At 48.1% G+C, this 16,443-nt stretch overlaps 1 protein-coding gene across 1 annotated transcript; it reads left to right on the top strand.

Moving 5' to 3' along the window:
- Positions 1 to 6,755: 6,755 nt before the first annotated feature.
- On the top strand, positions 6,756 to 14,685 carry Gdf2 (growth differentiation factor 2). Its single transcript, XM_050140680.1, has 2 exons — positions 6,756 to 7,284; positions 10,099 to 14,685. Exons 1-2 carry the CDS (start codon positions 6,942 to 6,944, stop codon positions 11,040 to 11,042), a joined length of 1,287 nt encoding a protein of 428 aa, XP_049996637.1. The 5' UTR covers positions 6,756 to 6,941; the 3' UTR covers positions 11,043 to 14,685.
- The last annotated feature ends 1,758 nt before the right edge of the window (positions 14,686 to 16,443 follow it).

Below are 16,443 nucleotides of genomic sequence, written 5' to 3'. Positions count from 1 at the left end.
TAAAACAGGAGACTTGACATAAGCAGTTAGGGAGTATCTCAGGAGCTCCAGTTCAAGAGGGGCTGGAAGAGCTAAATAATCTCCTTTACGTGTTTGCAGAATACAAGGCTATCTTCCAATAGCCCTATCACAAACAGCCACCCCAAATGACATCCCAAATGACAAGCCAAATAACTCGAGTATTGGCATGGTGTTTGCCTTCCTTGCAGTGGTAATTCCTGAAGCCCAGAGCTGAACATTTTTTAAAGGAGAATACTGGTCCAATCTGAGGCAGATGCACCACAATCCCATCAGCCAAGTCCTGGCGCAATAATGTTTGTCAGAGCCTCAACAAAAGAACTGTAAATCTGCCAAAGCTAAGAGGGGAGTGAGCTGAGAAGCGGTGGGGGTGTGTGTGCTGTTTAGTACGCTTTAAGGTAGTGTTCTAGGAAACACAGGTAAGATGGGGAATTGTGCACGCCACCCCCACCCAACCACCACATCCCCCTGGGTCTGTGAGGTGCTCGGTTGTGTGCATAGCCCTTCAGTGAGCAGAGGCCTGGGGAAGGGGAGTTGGCAGTGAAGCAGCTTCAATTCCAAGCTGCTCCAGAGTGAACCACTAACTCTACTCAGGTGGCCCGAGTAACCTGGGAAGCCCAGGCAATCTCTGAAGAAGGCTGCAATGCCAGCATTTGTGGTCTGGGTGAGCTGCAAGAGCATCCAGAATGGGTAAGTAAGAGAGATATGGGGACTTGATGGACTCCATCATCATCCTCATTCCCTATCCTTGGAGGTGCTCCATGTACCTGAGGACATATGCATACACAGCTCCCCATGCTGCTTAGTCAGTTGAGGGTTGTGCCCACCAACACCGGCTTAGTCCTTTATCCATGAAGAGGCACACATAAAACTAAATGAGTCCTTCAGAGCTGTAGCGGATGGTGTCAGTGTCTCCAACTGACCTGCAGACCAGTGCTTTGCTGCTATGTCAAATGCCCCCAAAACAGGTGAAATATAATTATACGAATAGCAAAATAAAATACTGGGCCTTGAAATGACTCCATTCTTCCTTCCAAACCCTTGTTTTCCCCCATTGAAATGTTTGCTCTCTTTCCATACCTGTGATAGCTTCATTTAGTTCTTTCTGCAATTTCTGCAATTATTTCTGGAAGATCACCGAGTTTCTCAAAGGCCTGCAACACCTCCAAGTCTCTGTCTCTAAATTTCTGAGATGAGTCAGAGCAACCTGAGAGACTGTGACTGGGGTCCAACCATGGACAGGGGGATAGGCTCCATGCACAGTGCATAGTATGCAGGGGGTGTGGTGCTGTGTCTTCTGGGCATGTCAAAATGACTTTGGGGTGCAGTAAACTGGACGTGTGAATGATGACATCCCCACTACAATGGAAAGAGCTGGTGTCATTGCTGACCCCTCTGACAGCAGCCTTTATTTCAGAAGTAGCATCTTTTCTGCCACACGACCACCTAGCAACTTAGCAACCAATGAATTCTCAGAAAAAAAAAAAAAAAGCCATGTATAACACAATGTGTTCACTAGGATCTGATGAAGGCACACACAGGCAACTTCAGGTTTGGTGCTGAGAGCTGCTTGTGTCAAGGGCAACATGGCCAGGACTACCCATAAATTTCCCAGCCAGTATTCCCTTCTGAGGGTGTAGTGTGGCTGTCTCAATGACAGTGAACACAGTCACTGCTAAGCAAGGCCTAAGATGAGTTTATGTACAAAATTACGTCTTTCTCCTTAAAACCAAAACATAGCATCACATTGTCTAAAAAACCAAAAAGTTCCAGAAAACTGCCTAGATATGCATGGGTCTCTGAGGTCACTCTGCTGAGCCTGTGTTGGTCTGGAAAGAGAAATTTGGTACCTTGCCAGTGGGCTATGTTCTTGAACTTAAACACCCTGTGAAAGGAAGGCTAGAGCATCTTAGAGAGTAGCTCATCAGACCAAAAGCCAGACTTTGAGAAGCTTCAGGTTTGGTTCTGTTTTTATAGGAGTGTGAGAGCAGAGTCTTGGTGAAACCAGATGGCTGGTTTGAGGCATTCCAATAAGAAACTCTGAGTGCATACGTCATTCATGAAGATACCATGAGAGCCACCAGATACCTACGGCTGCTTCTGTAGCCAGAATGGAAACAAATCTGATATGATGGAGAAACACAGACGTCAGGCATAGGGGTGAGAAGGCATGGGAGAAGGTCTTCAGAAGAGGAGGGGAAACTGTGGGGTCAGAGAAGAAGGAAGAGCTGGTCTTGGCTGGAGGAGAACATTGCGGGTATCGCCTGCATTGGAGCATGTGACCATGGTGTGTCAAGGAGGTTAAAAGACGACCTGTCTGAGAGACCAGAAGGAAACCAGATCACAAGCTCCGACTGTGGGCTGTGCACCACAGCACTGAAATGAGAGCTCAACTTAGTCTATGCTGCTTTACCAACGCCTAAAATTAAATATAAATGGAGACTGCACTTAGGTTTCCTGGCCACCCAGACCCAAATAATCACACAGAGACTATATTAATTACAACACTGTTTGGCCAATGGCTTTGGCTTATTCCTAGCTAGCTCTTACCTCTTACATTAACCCATTTCTAATATCTTATGTTTTACCATGAGGCTTGGAGTTTGTTACCTCTTACTTCTTGGGAGCCTACATGGCATCCACCTGACTCCACCTTCTTTCCTCTCCTTCAGTTTAGTTTTCCTGCCTAAACAGTTGTCCTGCCGTAGGTCAATGCAGCTTCCCTATTAATCAATGGTAATAAAACATATTCACAGCCTGCAGAGGGAAATCCCACATCCAAACAAAAGCTTCCTCAGATGATGATGCTTCTCCAGGTTCTGTTCTTCTCCATTCTACTCCCCAAAGCTGGTGATGCTCACTGGAGCTTGGGTCTCCTTCCATGCCTCTGGCAATTGTCACTTAAGCCCCATCCAATCCTAGGCTCCCTCCTCTAATCTCTTCCAGTGCTCTTGATTGTATGAGTTGGGAGTGAAAAGATGTGAGTAGCTCTGTTTATGTATTCAAATATTTAACATTTTTATGTGTCAAATATCATGATAAACCATACAGCTGCCCTCCTGTAGGCAGAGACTGCTTGTACGTTTCTTGGCCACCCATACCCTAAATAATTACACAGAAATTATATTAATTACAACACTGCTTGGCCAAAAGCTTAGTCTTCTTATTAACTAACTCTTACACCTTGAATTAACCCATTTCTATTCATCTATGTATCACCACAAGGCTCATGGTTTATGGATAAGGTCTCCTGTAGCAGTTACATGGCATCTCTCTGACTCCACCTTCTTTTCTCCTTTATCTGCTTGGAATTCCCACCTTACTCTATTCTGCCCTGCTGTAGGCCAAAGCAGCTTTATTGATTATCCAATAAAAGCAACACATATACAGAAGGACTTTTCCACACCATCTCTGTGGACTCCAAATCCTTAGATTCAATCACCCTGGGATTGAAAACATTTAAAAAAAAAAAAAAACCCAGAATCTATACTGTGTATGTAGAAATTTTAACTCTAAAGAGTGCACCATAAAAACATGGTGTGGTCTTATTTTATTTTAAAATGTTTGTTGACTTTCAATAAATACTTAGAAGTTGCACACATCTGTAAGGTGCAACATAGCATTTTAATTCATATGAACAATATAGTGATTAGATCAGAGAAATTGCCTTATCAACAGGAGCATGCGTTATTTCATTTCTGCATTTCTTTGTAGTTGTTTTAAGCTTTTTTAAAGATTTATTTTCACTTTCATTGCATGCATGGGTGTGTGTGTGTGCATGAGTGTGTGTGTGCATGTGTGAACCATGCAGGTGCCCATAAAGATCAGAAGAAAGCATCAGATGCCCTGGAACTGGAATTATAGGAAATTGTGAGCTGTCTGACATGGGTGATAGGAACTGAATTTCAGTTCCTCTGAAGGAGCAGCAGTGTTTTTATCTGCTGAGCCATCTCTCCAGGACATTTTAGAAATGGAATTGAAGCATCCTCAGACTTTGGTATGTGTAGGGGAACCAGGGACTCACTACCCACTAAGTCTGTGGGACAGCTGTTTCTTCTTGTTTTATTTTGTAGAAGACTCACACCATTCTCCTATTTTATCAAAACTTCTGTGCTTAGAGCAAATGTTTAGCAACACATATACCCACATGTGCATATGTTCATGTGCGCACACGCACACACACACACACGCACACACATGCACACACACACTGGTGAGGGTGGATAGCATGTGAGCCCCATCAAATAAAGCCAAATCTAGTGTTCAGATTGAACATGCATAAGAACCACCTGTTAGGATCACACAGCTTTCTGCTCTGTTCTGAGCCTTTGTGTTTCTAAGAACCTCCCAGGTGTTAGGGTGGCTGGTCAGTGGATCAGACTTTCTGACTGGGCACTGTCACAGGCCCAGGCCAGGAGCATTCAATGAATCTGTGCTTATCATGGGCCAACTGGAAACAGGTTCTCAGGGAAACTCTGCCCAGATCTGGTAAGTAATCCATCCTGGCTCTATCTGCCTCCAGCCACTCCCTGCAGCTTCCACAGGGATGGATTTTTGTTCCTCTGGACAACTGTAGGAAGCCAGGCATGGTGGTGCACGCCTTTAACCCCAGCACTTGGAGGGCAGAGGTAGGTGGATCTCTGTGAGTTCGAGACCAGCCTGGTCTTCAAAGTGAGTTCCAGGACAACTGGGGCTATACAGAGAGACCCTGTCTTGAAAAAAACAAAAGCAAAGAATTGCAGGAAGAGAGTGTGTGTTCTGGGACAGAAGGGGTGTCTGATATCCTAGGACGACCATGGTATGGAAACTCAGGTGAACCCACTCTCACCTCTGTAAATGACAGATGAGACCCAGGTTCCCACCTTGGGAGAACAGGCTTCAGTGACACCTGAAATAAATGGATGAACCAAATATGCCTCTTGTGTTCCCTCAGCTATGCCTCTATGCCTCTCCCACAGCACAGCAGCTGCCTGAGACGACGTGGTGACAGTCGGAAGCTTTCCTAATCCCGAAGCATTCCAGGCCACCAGAGTTTGGCAGGGACTCATAGTACATGTCTGAGTCTGTAACTCTGGGTGTTGCTGGGTTGTGAAGCTGTAAAGGATTTTTATCTTTCATGTTTGGCCTGTCCCAGGTTTTCTTTAGCATATGCTGCTATCATTAGGGGGGTGAAATTTTGTCTAGTTTTTAATACATTGGGTAGCAGCCCTTTGCACTGTCAAGAGCTCCTACTGTTCTCCGGGAGGCCCTTGAGCTTGGCCTCTGAGTATAGATGGGACCTGTTGACCCCAGAGGCTATGGCACGTCGTGAGACTGTCCAGATGGTCCTCTAGTTCCTCCTGGATCACTGGCATCGCCATTTCATCTCCATCTCCTGGACCTGGCAGTTCTTCCATTCCTCTTCTTCCAGCCCTGATACTTCTTACACGGAATCGGTACCCAGCACACTTCCTTATCCATCCCCCAGACAGTGTCTCCTCAACTGTGTCCTTTCCTTCTCCCCTGAATGTGTCTGCCAGTTCACCCTCCCACACTGAGTCCTCTGACCACAGCCTGCCATGACCTTCTGTACCCTCTCCCCAGGAGCCCCGTTAGCACAGAACATCATACCCTATCTTCTCTGGAGTAGGCCACCACTCATTGCAAATATTTTTAGCTGTGCTCTTTCTTTGCTTTTTATTAATGCCACTTGTGGTGGAAATAGATGGAAGCTAAGCATGGGGACACAGCTCTTAATACACAGGGTCCTTGGGCTGTCACAAGCAGCCTTCACAGGCTAGAAGCCATCTCTGGGCATGGGATCCGTCTCAGAACCGCCTAACTGCTCCTGTGTACCCCAACTGCTGTGTGGGTCTCCTGACTGATAGGTACGATCCAGATGGCCTCCCCACTAACATGAATCACATATGCACACACACACACACACACATACACACCTATGCAGGTACACTTGCACACGCCAGCACCACACAGACCAGGGACAGGGCTGGAGCTCAGGGTCTCTGGATGCAACTGTTTATGGTACTAAGAAGCAGCTGACCTAGACACAGAACTTCCTCCCCCGGATCCAACTCAGAGTCAAACCAGCACTGGAGGCTTGCTTGAACACAACCGCCCACTGCTAGGAGCTGCCAGCGGCTGCCTTCGTGTATGCTAACACATCTCCTAAGTCCTTACCTCTCTGCTCGTGAAAGGGAGGCTGAAAGAGCTGAGGCCACAGCTTGGGGGAACAAGCAAGGGAGTTGGGACTGGAGTCCTCATCTGTGTTGGCTGGGACATCACGGGCACGCTGAGTGTGCTAGGCCCTGCGCGCTCCATTTGTAATACTGAGGAGCCCTTTCCTCAGAGGACAGTGCCTAGTTACACCATCAGGCCCTGCTAGCACAAAGGCCGGTCTTTTCCAACCCTGTTGGAGTCCTCACCTCACCCCACCTTCCAGGCCCCCACAATTTGTGTTATCTTCTGGGTACTTGGTGAGCTTTCTACATTTGGGGAACTTCCTGACCTCATTTCCTGGATGTTTTGTCCCTGTGGTCCAGGGGATGGGGCCAGTGTCCCTCTGCCTGGAGAGTCTTCTGACCAAGCCAGCAAGGAAATAAACGAAGATCCTAATTAGGGTGGATGACCCCCCGGAGAAATGCCGATCCTTTACAGTAGCCTGTGTCCTTCCCACCAGCCCGAGTGCTTTTTAGATGTTTATACAGTGTTCATTAAAGAGAGCTGCCTTAGATAACTGGTCCGAGCATAGCATCCACACCCAGATAAGAAGCCTGGAGGCCTCAGACTGCTGGGGAGAACCTGAGCCAGCTCCGCTCCCTGCTAAGCAGTCAGCAGGACAATGTGGGCCCGCTTCTCCCGGGCTCCTCCTCGCTGCACCTGGTGACATACCACAACAGCCCTGCAGCCCCTCCTTAGGGCCCAAGATGTCCCCTGGGGCCTTCTGGGTGGCCCTGCTCTTGCTGTTCCTGCTGGTCTGTCCCACACACCAGAAGCCGCTGCAGGACTGGGTCCAGCCATCCCCCGGGGGAAACGCCCGCAGCTCACTGGGGTTGTCTGGAGGTGGAGAGGAGGGTGTCTTTGACTTGAAGATGTTCCTGGAGAACATGAAGGTGGACTTCCTGCGCAGCCTCAACTTGAGCGGCATCCCCTCCCAGGACAAAACCAGAGTGGAGCCACCCCAGTACATGATCGACCTGTACAACAGGTACACGACCGACAAGTCGTCCACTCCGGCCTCCAACATCGTTCGGAGCTTCAGTGTGGAAGGTAGAGTGCGGAATTCCCCCAGGGTTTCATGGGGTGGGACATACGGCACCCCGCCCCCACAGCAAAGTGCCCCACCACCACCACCACCACCACAAGCAGCTCTTCAAGCTTATACTGAAGGGAATCACAGTGTTAAAACAGGGTGAAGATGCAAATATTCCGATGAGCTTTTCTGTGTGCTTAGTGGCTTCCCCCAAAGGGCTGTGCAAATCATGGGACTTGTCCATCAACACCGAAGATTCTGATTGACAGCCTGGCTCCTCCCCTGGGGCATAGCCTCCTTTAAGCCATCAGGTGTCAAGGATGCCAGGCTTCTGCTTCCATCTATCCCCCTCCCCCCACTTCTCTCCCCCCTTCCCTCTCCTCCCTTTCCATTTCCTCCCTTTCCCTTCCTCCTGATTTCTCTTCTTCTCTCCCTTCTTGTCCCCTTCAGACTTAGAAATAGAAATAAGCCTGTTTGTTTTGAAGTTTTTAAAGGAAAGCCAGTTTCTGTTATAAAATCCTTTTTAAACCTGAGACTTGTTAATGTTAGAAGAGATCCTTATTATTTTTTTAGATGGAATCTTTCTCGGCACAGTAGTTCTGTGTCTGTCCATCCGATACGTTTTTAAATCAAGTGTCTTTGATTTTAAAAGACTAGAAAATAAACATGGAGGTGAGGTCCATAGCTGATGAGTCCTAGAATTCCAGAATCTGGGTAGAATGAGTTCCTGGGCAGAAAGCTGGGTTGCCAGGACTGAGGAAGACAGACCAGGCACACTTGCAAAGCACACTGGCTGTATTTACTGCACAGAACCAGCTCCCCTTATCCTGTTGTGGCATCTCACTCTTAAGGACCAGGAACCCGGGGCCTCCCCATTTCTGGTCCAGAGATTTGCTCAAGGGCCCCAGTTCAGAAGCACAGCCAGTACTGGCCAGATCAGTTCAGCCTGCAGAGTGTGTACCTGTCTAAGGACAAACGTGCTGAGTGCTGCTGCGTTTTCTGACTGCCCAACAGAAGTTTCAAGGGAACTTGTCTTACTTCTTTAAAAAAAAAAATATGGATTTATTTTTTTAAAAACATACAGTTTTCAGGTCACCAGGCCTCTGGGATTGTCTGTGATCTCTGCTTTAGAGAGAGGATGAGGTTTTCTTTGGGGGGAGGTGTTGTTTTGTTGTTTTGTTTTTATTGCGGCCTAAATCATCCTATTCCATGTGCTTGAATGTGAAGCCCAGCCAGAGACACCAGTCCACCTACACATATATCCTTGACACATCTATTACACACACTAGCAGCAACAACAGCATCAATATGCATGCATGCACACATACAAACATACATGACCTGGGAAACATCTGTCTCTTCCCACTAAGCATGTGATTTCTCATGTCTGACAGTGGTCTGGTGGCCTCTGTAGAGGTATGCCACGGTATGATCACCTCAGGCCACGAATACAGTGCGCAGTTCCCACTGTTCTGATATGCCATGGCTTTCGCCATGTGATTCAGGAGCCAGAATGGGGCATCCATGCTGAGTGAGGAGACCACAGAGAGCCTGAGTAAAGGCCACAGGCTTTGTCACAGGCATTGGGCTTGCAGGGCTTGGGAGGGGGATGGAAGTGTTAACTGAGCTCATGACTGGCCTGGAAGTCCCATATGCTACCTTAATAAAAGCAGGTAAGATGGGCCCCATTCTACAAGAGAGGAAACTGAGGCACCCAGAAACTCAAAACTTTCCAAGAATACCAGCTCAATTAGGAGCAGAGTCAGGACTGACGCTTCCTATCTGTAGACTACTAGCTAGGTTTCAGCACAGCATGGGTCTCTCCTCACGGTGACGGATACAGGAGTCTCCCTAATCTGAGAGAACCCAGGTCTGTTTCAAAGGTTCTATTGTGGTCCATAACTACTAAATGTAAATCACAAAACAGTGACTCACAACTTACGGGTGTGATTTTTATTTTTAATTCTCGTTTTTCCTTACTCATGGTGAAGCTCTTACTGTGCCTGGTTTACACATTGCACTTCACCGCAGGCATGCGTGCATACAGAAGGAACACTGTGTGCCAGGCTTAGAAACATCTGTACTTCCGGGCATCCTCTGGGTGTATCAGAACGTGTCTGCCCAGGATGGGCGGTGATGGTGTGTGGGCGGGGACCCACAAATGGCAGTGTCATGCTCAAGCCGCAGCCTGGAAGTGGGAAACTAGACAATTAGGAGGCTAAGAGAAAAATCCCCACCTTTGCCCATGATGACAAAACTGTTGGGACGGAAATGCTTTTCCTCTTAAAAAAAAAAATCCACTTTCACTTTTGATGGAAGCTATTAACATATTCCAAATTATTTAAACATTCTAATGCTGTGATTTTTTTTTTTTTTTACTTTATCTAACTATGGACTTTCTTTGGCCCCAGCCAGGACTGTAGAATCTTCATTCTAAAGCTGACAACCTATTTCCTGGCCTGCCTTAGATGAGACTGCTAATTATCTGTGTGTACTCTAACAATAAACACTTCTAGATGCTGATCTCCACATGTGTGAAGTTGGGATAATAACTAGATCCTCCCAAACTCATAGTGCAATGCCAAGCACACAGTAGGTGCTCAATAGATAGTAGATACTATTAACCCTAACTGAAGGTACCTGCCTCTGTTTTTTTTTTTCTGGGGAAAAATAATTCCAAGAGAACCTTCCTGAATGTTCTTGACACAGAGTGGAGACAACAATGACAAAATCTATTGTCCTAGATGTCCCTCAAAGCAAACCAAAGTTAGGCGTTGGTATCATAAAAATGGGCACCAGATAGACGCTCCCCGCGTGTGTTTGCGTTTCAGATGCTATATCAACAGCTGCCACAGAGGACTTCCCCTTCCAGAAACACATCCTACTCTTCAACATCTCCATCCCTCGGCACGAGCAGATCACAAGGGCTGAGCTCCGCCTCTATGTCTCTTGCCAAAATCACGTGGACTCCACTCGTGGGCTGGAAGGAAACATGGTTGTCTATGATGTTCTGGATGGAGATGACTCTTGGGATGGTGCCTCGGGGACCAGGACCTTCTTAGTATCTCAGGACATTCAGGATGAAGGCTGGGAGACCTTGGAAGTATCGAGTGCTGTGAAGAGATGGGTCAGGGCAGACTCCGCCACAAACAAGAATAAGTTAGAAGTCACAGTGGAGAGCCATAGGAAGGGCTGTGACACACTGGACATCAGCGTCCCACCAGGTTCCAAAAACCTGCCCTTCTTTGTCGTCTTCTCCAATGACCGCAGCAACGGGACCAAAGAGACCAGACTGGAGCTGAAGGAGATGATCGGCCATGAGCAGGAGACCGTGCTTGTGAAGACATCCAGGAGTGGTTTCCAGGAAGCAGGCGAGAGCCATGAGGAGGAGGAAGCAGATGGGCACACAGCTGTGGGACCTTTCTTAGCTAGAAGGAAGAGGAGCACTGGGGCCAGCAGCCACTGCCAGAGGACATCACTCAGGGTGAACTTTGAGGACATAGGCTGGGACAGTTGGATCATTGCACCCAAGGAATACGATGCCTACGAGTGTAAAGGAGGTTGCTTCTTCCCACTGGCTGATGATGTGACACCCACAAAGCATGCCATTGTGCAGACCCTGGTGCATCTCAAGTTCCCCACGAAGGTGGGCAAAGCCTGCTGCGTTCCCACCAAACTGAGTCCCATCTCCATCCTCTACAAGGATGATATGGGGGTGCCAACCCTCAAGTACCACTATGAGGGAATGAGTGTGGCGGAGTGTGGCTGCAGGTAGTCCCTGCAGCCACTTGGGGTGGGGATGAAGGATAGGGAAGAGGTCCTGATAGGGTCCTGCAACCCCCCCGGGCACAACAGGGTCTAAGATGATCTGAAACCATCCTGGAGAAGGAAAAGAATCACTCGCCCTTCTTGTCTCCAGTGACTTGTCTTCTCTTGTCTCCTCTGCTGAACTGTCATTAACTGGGGTATACGGTTATGTGGGCAGAATAGGAGACCCTGGAAAGGTTAGTGGGTAGAAAGGAAATGATGAAAAAGAAATGGGAGGAAGAGGGATGGGGGAATAGCAGAAAAGTAAGCAGAAACCAGCAGAAGATGCAAGTGACGTGTATGGAGTCATGGGAGTTCTAGGGTCCAGGAAGCAGAGACATGGAGGAAGGAAAGGAAGAGGTAGGCTCCATCCTTCATTTCATGTTATTTTCCACACCCCACTGAGATGTGCACTGTGACCTCTGATTGTCAGTTGTAGAGATCAAAACTCAGCAAGCAAGTTTTGATAACTCGGTGGTGGGAGTCTGCCCTGAGTGTGGGAGCCCTAAAGCCTGGGACCTTCCAAAGCACCTCAGTTTAACAGATCACTGGGTACTTAAGGAGTCATTAGATGTGGAAGACCCAGCATGGGGCCAGGCAGGGCTGAGCCAAGTCCATACCCACCGCTTGCTGTGCCCCAGTATGATCTGCTTACTCCATGCCCATGCTCACCCTGTGATGTCTGACCAAACCCCACCCCTGAGTAAATATCCCCAAGCAAGCACAGAATGGACAGGCCATTCAGGACCTCCCCTCTGATGCTCGCTGTGATTTGATCGGATTTCACTACTAGGCCAGTTCTCATGTGTTTCGGGGGTCATGTAAGAGCACTTGCAATCCTTTATTCCAATTCTGGGACCATCGGGAGAGACTACCTATGACTTGGGCCTCTGAAATGGTCTACTCTGGACAACTGCCCAGGCAGGAACATCTCCTGCCTGGGGACTCCACAGAGGACAAGGCAGGGTTTGGATCTGTTGGGACCAAATGTGCTATTGGTTAACTATTTGAAGCTTGCCTATTTGCCTTCCTTGGTGACTTGCATTCAAATGATGAGAGGTCCGGCCTTACTGGGTGCGGTGTCCCAGCGTGTGAAGACAGTCCTGTTGTTCACCTAATGCCATTGACTCTACCAGCAGCTGCCAGCTTCCTTGAGTACTGTGTTCCCCAAGGAGGACAGTGTTTCCATTCCTGTGCCTCAGCCTCTCACCCGACTCTCCTGGTGGTTCATAGGACTGGATGGGGTGAGGAAGAGCCTTATGCCCTCAGCCAGGCAGGGCCCAGAGGGGAAGATCTGGACTACTCTCATTGATTGATGTTCCCACATAATTTAAAACAATGAACTACATTAAATTACATGGAATCAATGAACGTCTTTAACACAAACCACAATTAAGTACTATTGGTAGAGTTGAAGAAACGATAAATTCCTGAGCCATGCCAGGCAGTGTGGCATGGCAGTGTTATTTCCAGGCGGCGGTGGGTAGTGATGTCTTCTCTAGGTCCTAGTGATGGTTCTCTGTGCATGAGGAAAAAAAAATACTTAGAAATCAAGTCTAATGTCTGGTATGTGTCTTTCCTTAATGTGAGGTCAGAGTTGAGGCCTCTCCAGTTCCCCAGCCCTGCCCACCTGCCTGATTAGCCCCTAGGAGATGTTCCAACACTTTACCTGGGGTTCGGGAGTCAGGCAGGAGGAACATAGAGCCTCCACAGGGTAAAAGAGTATGATATCTGCACAATGGGGTCAGCGAACGCATTTGTGTGTGTGTGTGTGTGTATTTGTGTGTGTATTTGTGTGTCTGTGTGTATGTATGCTGGTATGAGCAACTATGTGGACAGAAGTTTGCAAGAAGTTAGCTTCCCCACTTTATCTCTTCCCCAACACACACAGATACACACATCAGAGCAGAACATCTCTCTCCAGGAGACAGAAGACCTTAGTTTATCTCCACCCATTGCCCAAGCGTGTCTCTGCCAGTATCTGTCTACCATGCTCAAAGCCCTTCTCTCCAGACTAACTCTACTCTCAAGCTCACCCCGTTCTCCTTCCCTAGGCCAATGTCCTGCCCATTCCCACCCCCAATTTCTAGCTGCACAACCCACATGTCATCACCTGTGAGGGAGACCCCAAGCTCTAGTACCACTCACTCTGGCCTACTGGGTGCTCCAGCTCTGGAGAGTGTCAGTCCTGACTCAGGGGAGCATCTCCCCCATTCAAGGCCTCCACAGAAGACAAATCTGGGTCTGGTGTCCCTTACAGAAAACCATGAAGTCTGACTTTGGTATTATAAAAAATGGACACTAGGTAGGTGCTCCTCTGCATGTGTTTGCATCTCAGATCCTGTCTCCACAGCCGCCATGGAGGACTTCCCTTTCCAGAAACACATCCCAGTCTTCAGCATCTCCATCACCAGGCACGTGACAATTTGTTACACAGTTCTAAGACCCAGCACGGGGAGCTGATATGACTCCTGGCTTGGGTGCCTCATGGTCATGAGTCCTCAGGTAAGACCATAAGCCTTTTGCTTTGGTCACTTCTGGAGAGCCACATGCTCTGTTGTCACAGGACAAACTGATGTGGGCCAGTACACAATAACAGGACATACAAGGAGAGACTCACGGTGGGTCTCTGGCTTTCATGCCACTGGATTATTTTTTCATGGCATTTATCAAAACTTGCTCACCTGCCGCCCCGGGTTGAAACACAATACAGCCATTCTCTGGTCACTAACATGGTCGGTTAACCCACCTGCAGTGCTATATTGGGCATAGCTCCTAAAGCACCCTCTATATATGGTACAGAGGTCACTGTGATGTTCGTGGAGATGCTGAAGCCATGGAAGGAGATTGCTGTCCTTCCACTGCTCATGGAGAAGCCACCTTCTACCTCTGTCCCAGGAACAAGGGGAGAGAGCTGAGAAAATGTGCCAGACACATGGGCAGAGGGACAAATCTCTGGAAGTGGTTTCAGGCCTCGTCAATCTAGGCAGACAGAATCTGTGCTTTGCTGCAGAGTACCTGCCCTGGGGTCTGACGACCCTGTCATCTCTGTCCTAATATGTACCAAGGAAGACCACAGGGTCTCTCCAATCTGTGAGTCATAGGCAGTGAAACCACCCATCTCTCAAAGACCAGCTAGGTGTATCCACATGGCACCCCCATGGGAAACAGCTGGAAGACATGCCATTCTCTGCCTTGCACGGCCCCAGCTTTGCCTTTAACAAGAATAGCAAGGAGACACCTCAGGTGATTTGCACCAAGTTTAGAACCCCTTTCTCTTTGGATAGCAGTCTGTGCTTTGTAAGTGATCACTCTAGACAGCCATGTGCTTGCCTTAGCTTTCCTTGGACTCATCCTGCTCAGATGATTACTGTTCGCCAGACAATGAACTTGTTCCACTACTACACATCCCTGCTCTCAGAAAAATGTTCCCACTATCAGTCTCTGCAGCATCCTCTCACCTGCATCCCTTTGGACTTGGTTTTCCTGTAGTCCTGATAATTCCTAACATAGGAACGTCTGGACAGGAGCTGTAGAAGCCCCTTTGCTATAGCTGATAGATTGAATGGTGTGCAGGTTTAAAGGGGGCCGGGGGCTCCTGTAGTCTATGTCACGTTTTGGGTCAAAGTGTTTATAAAGCAAGGACAATAAATAATAATCAGAAATGCCATGTGGGATCTGGAGCATTCATAAGCATCCCATCTTTTATGTGTTGGTGGTATGCACGTGCATGTATTCAAGTTCTCATGTGTGTGCATGCCTGTGGGGAGGGTTGTTCATGCATGTGGAAGCCAATGGTTGGTGTCAGGTGTCCATCACTCTTATCTTGAGGCAGGGTCTCTCACTTATACTAGACCAACCTAGCTAGCTAGCCTGCTCTGGGGACCCAGCCTCTGCCTCCTACGGGCTGGGATTACATGTGAGCCACCATGCCCAGCTGACATCCGTGTGGGTGCTGAGGGTCAGAACTCCAGTCCTTATTCTTCCGGGGCAAGAATTTTATCCACTGAGCCATCTCCCCAGACCACTTGCTCATTTTAAATGAAATAATCGAGATGGTAGGTAATTGGTTTCTTTATGATGTCATCAAAAAAAAAAAAAAAGCTAAAGTCAGGTCAAACCAAGAAACTGTGAGCTCATGTGCTTCCGGGGAAGAAGCAAGATTTGAAAACACCATGGCAGCCCTGATGAAAGTACCTGGGAAGGGGATCTGCCTTATTTCTCTGTTCCTGTGACCGAATACTGACCAGACACAACTTGGGGACTTCCAAGTGGCTCCTGATCGCCAAAGGTAAGTAATTTTGTTTTGTTTTACAAGTAATCTCTCTCTCTCTCCTTCCCTCCCTCCCTCCCTCTCTCTCCCTCTCTTTCTCTCTCTCCCTCTCTTTCTCTCTCTCCCTCTTTCTCTCTCTCCCTCTCTCTCTTTCTCTCTCTCCCTTCCTCCCTCCTTTTTTCCTCCCTCCCTCCCTCCCTTCCTCTCTCCTCTCCTCCCTTCCCCTTCCTCTCCCCTCCCTCTCTCTACCTCTTCCTGCCCCCTCTCTCCCTCATAACTGTCCACCATGGGATGAGCAGCCTTTTCTAGCATGTTCTGCCACCAGCCTAACTAAAGGCAATGAAGCCAGTAGAAAGCTCTGCAACCATGAACCAATGTAAGATTGTCCTCTTTTAACTTGTCTGTCTCTGGTATTTTGACGCCATGGTGCAAGACTGACAAGAAGGTCCTGGCATTAAAATAATGGACAGTCGGGTGGTGAACAGACAAATGTATTAACAGATAGCTCTCTACAGACGTACCTCTGTCTATAACCTAATCTAGATTTCATGTCTCCCAGCCAAGGTATCATGTCCCCCAGGCAGTGGAAAGGGTTGTAGGTGGTTTTCCAGTCCACACTGGGCAGCTGTTCATTTGTATACACGAGGACCCTCTGCCGCCTATCCTTGGAGGGCGTCTTTGCGATACATGCTTCTTATAGAACAGCATTGTTCCTGATAGTCTCTGCTTCTCCCTGTCCAGAGCTTAGCTTGGGCTCCAGCAGTGACAGACACGTACCCTCAGAGGAACTCTGACAGCATGCTTAGAGTTGTGGCTTCCCAAAGGCTCAGTCCCTGCTGAGAGGTCTGTGTCTTCCCACCCTGGTCTGATTCCGACAGTAAATCTTCCTTGATTCCATTGGCTGCAAACAGGGGAGTGATGAGACCATATGTCCCTTGGGTATTAAACAAATCCTAATGAGCTAAAAATATGTTCGTTTTAGCGAACTGACCTCTTTGGCCTTTGTAAACTACTTGGTAAACATCTTCAGATAACGATTTCCAGAAACTGTCTTGTGGGTTTCCAGCTTGCAGGGTAAGCTCTCTCATCCTCATCC

The sequence above is a fragment of the Alexandromys fortis genome, unplaced genomic scaffold (genome assembly GCF_014885135.2).
Source record: "Alexandromys fortis isolate MF-2015 unplaced genomic scaffold, M_Fortis_MF-2015_v1.1 scaffold_46, whole genome shotgun sequence".
Classification (NCBI taxonomy): Eukaryota; Metazoa; Chordata; class Mammalia; order Rodentia; family Cricetidae; genus Alexandromys; species Alexandromys fortis.
The sequence above is the reverse complement of the archived record's forward strand: the minus strand, read 5'-3'. Positions and strand labels throughout refer to the sequence as shown.

What these genes read in the sequence shown, in the direction of transcription:
- Gdf2 (XM_050140680.1), top strand. Translation starts at nt 6,942, where the DNA reads ATGTCCCCTGGGGCCTTCTGGGTGGCCCTGCTCTTGCTGTTCCTGCTG. An exon ending in TCGGAGCTTCAGTGTGGAAG is followed by an intron (nt 7,285 to 10,098) that starts GTAGAGTGCGGA and finishes TTTGCGTTTCAG; the next exon opens with ATGCTATATCAACAGCTGCC.